At 43.7% G+C, this 2,921-nt stretch overlaps 1 protein-coding gene across 1 annotated transcript; it reads left to right on the forward strand.

The window, feature by feature from the left end:
* Positions 1-821: 821 nt before the first annotated feature.
* Retnlb (resistin like beta) lies at positions 822-2,710 on the forward strand. The gene is made up of 4 exons (XM_015478388.2): positions 822-904; positions 1,000-1,142; positions 1,583-1,663; positions 2,416-2,710. Exons 2-4 carry the CDS (start codon positions 1,025-1,027, stop codon positions 2,541-2,543), a joined length of 327 nt encoding a protein of 108 aa, XP_015333874.1. The 5' UTR covers positions 822-904; positions 1,000-1,024; the 3' UTR covers positions 2,544-2,710.
* The last annotated feature ends 211 nt before the right edge of the window (positions 2,711-2,921 follow it).

Consider the following 2,921-nt stretch of genomic DNA (forward strand, 5'->3'; position numbering starts at 1 on the left):
ACTCTTTTGAGTTGTGAAACATGTCTGGGCTCAGAGGTCTTAGATGATGGAGGTGGCTGAGTCTGACTCAACTTTCCTAGCCACATGTGGTGGAAAGGGATATCCATATGACCCAGAACTAAAGACTAAAATGTAAGAGAAAATCTTTTGATCTTCTAGAAAAAAAGAATCCTGCTTCCAAAATGAAAAAGCCAAGCCTCAAATGGAATGGTTTTGCCTCAATTCTTGCTTCGTGCTCAGGGTCTGGACTGAGGATGTGGTACTTGCCACCTGTGTCTGTGAGGAGCCAAGATGAAAAGGTGAGTTGAATATTGTTGGGGGAAAGGGGGAGAGAAAAAATCAAACTAATAATAACAACCCTATCCCCAAAGGAGCCTGGAATCATGCCTCATGTTCTTCTTAAGTAAATAGAAAACTCCCTTATTTTTCAGCCAAGGTTACTCAGTCTCTCTGTTAATGGCCCAGATGGGATATGACAGGTACAATATAACAATGTGTCTGAACAGGTGTCAAATAGGATCCTCACTCAGCAGACCACAAAGTAACCACTTCCTGATGAAGGATCAAACAAGAGGTTCTAATATGGGACAGGCAACAGAAGACCCAGGTGCTAGCCTTATCAGTTTGCCAGTAAGTGAGGAGAGAGGAGAACAATAAGGCAGGAGCACACCCACTGACAAAGAACCAGCACTGTTGCAGCAGTTGCTTATCATGAACACACTCAAGTTTATCACAATCCTGTGTCATGCTTATGTGGTAATGGTGCCAAAGTCAATACCACTGGGTATTAAAGCGTTGTTGCTTGCCTAGTCCTTGCAAAACTTTTCTGAACTTTTTGGTGAGTGAGTCTGCACTGCCAAAATCCTCTCTGCTTCTCCAAAGAGCTTAAAGAGATCCAGTACTGGTAATGCTCTTCTTCAATCCTTGCTCCCTTGAGACTGTCCCTCACACCCATGATGGAGCTCAGCGATCTCAGCTTCTTTCCATTTTCCCTCCCAGCTCCAGGACACTGACTTCCTACAAGATGAAGCATACTTCTTGCCTCCTCATCTTCATCTCCCTTCTTCAGTTGATGACTCCGGGGAGTTTTCAGTGTTCCTTAGACTCTGTAGTGAATAAAAGAATTCAGGAAGCTCTCAAAGGTATAGGGAACTGCAGGGAATTGGGAGAAATAGGAGGTTCACCCTTACTCATGCCTCCTGTTCTTAAACCCTAATTTCACCCCTAGTGCATCCTAAGTCAGTCCTAGTCAGCCCACCAGAACCCAATCTTCCTGCCCAGGGCTTCCTTAACTCTTCTACCCACTTTGGGCTCTTGACTCAAGTTTTCCTGATGAGGAGGAGGAGGAGAAGAGGGATGGTTATAAAACATTCGAATGTAATACATAGATTTACGTTGATTAGTTTAATTTCCAAAGCCACTTTATGAGGTAAGTACAGGTATAACTTCCACTTTACAAATGAGGAAGCTAAACCTTAAAAGTTATGATTGTGGACACAGTGATACCTCCAAGGTAGAAGAAGATCTGGAAGGGGATTATGAGAAAGCATCATGATGGGCAATATGTCTCTCTCCTACTCAGAGTATAAGCCCTCCATCCCAACCAAGACACTCTCGTGTGTCAGCATCACAAGCTCAGGAAGACTGTCCTCCTGTCCCGCTGGTGAGTAACACCATGTGGAAGACTTGTGGGTAAGATGCCCCTGTTTTCCCTGCCCATCCCCTAATACATATACGTTCCCCAAGTTCAGGTCTGTGTTACCTTGAAGCCAAGCTGTAATTTCTGCTTCTCGGAGATAAATTCCCATCCCGTTTTCCTTAGGATGCTATTGAGAGATCTTGAGTTTCTATTACTCCCCACTGTTCTGCCCCCACACACCAGCCCATTCACGTCAACTGCCTTGTCATAGTGATAGCTTTAGTCTCTCTCTAGTTCTAAGCCTCTGTGTTGGTGGTGGTGATGGGGCATTCACAGAGGTAAATTTATCAATTTAAAGAAACTGAGCCAGACATGGTGGTGTATGCCTGCAATCCCAGCAGTTTGGGAGGCTGAAGCAGGAGGATCACAATCACAAGTTCAAAGCCAGCCTCAGCAAAAGCAAGGCACTAAGCAACTCAGTGAGACCCTGTCTCTAAATAAAATATAAAACAGGGCTGGGGATGAGGCTCAGTGGTTGAGTACCCCTGAGTTCAATCCCTGGTAACCTCAAGAAAAAAAAAGAAACTGTTGTTGCTTCTGTAATTTAGGGATTTTTTTTTTATTCTTAAAACAGACTGCAACATTGACTGTAATTTAGCCCCCACAAAACCTAGATTTATCCCTGGGCTTCACGGGGATAAAAGATGTTTACAAATGTTCCTTCCAGTTCTCAAGATCCAAGGGCTCTGATGTCAGTGTCTCACATGTCCATGCAGGTATGGTCGTCACTGGTTGTGCTTGTGGTTATGCCTGTGGTTCCTGGGATGTACGGGGAACAACCACATGTCACTGCCAGTGTTCTGTGATAGACTGGACCACTGCCCGTTGCTGCCATCTGGCCTGAGAAGAAGGAGGCCGAGAACCCAATTTTGTGATGATGTCTATAATGAAACTGTGATTCCAACCAGGAAACATCATTTATTATAATACTGTTTCTTGAGCAATAAGACCAACTTAAAAAAAAAAAGAAAGAAAGAAAGAAAATAAAGACCAACGTTGTACTTCCCTGCATTTATGTCTTTGATGTTATTGACCTTAGCTTGGGATTCTTCTAGCCGGAAAATATTTTCAGTATCTCAGGAATTACATCTTAGTATGGCATGTAGGATTGGTGGTTAGGAAAGCTAAGGGAAGAACGGGGGAAATCAGACTGACTTGCCTTCCCCTCCCTCATCATTTAATAAAAAATGTCAAGCATATTGCTTGGCATGAGGCACAGAGA

The sequence above is a fragment of the Marmota marmota genome, unplaced genomic scaffold (genome assembly GCF_001458135.2).
Source record: "Marmota marmota marmota unplaced genomic scaffold, marMar, whole genome shotgun sequence".
In the NCBI taxonomy this organism is placed as follows: Eukaryota; Metazoa; Chordata; class Mammalia; order Rodentia; family Sciuridae; genus Marmota; species Marmota marmota.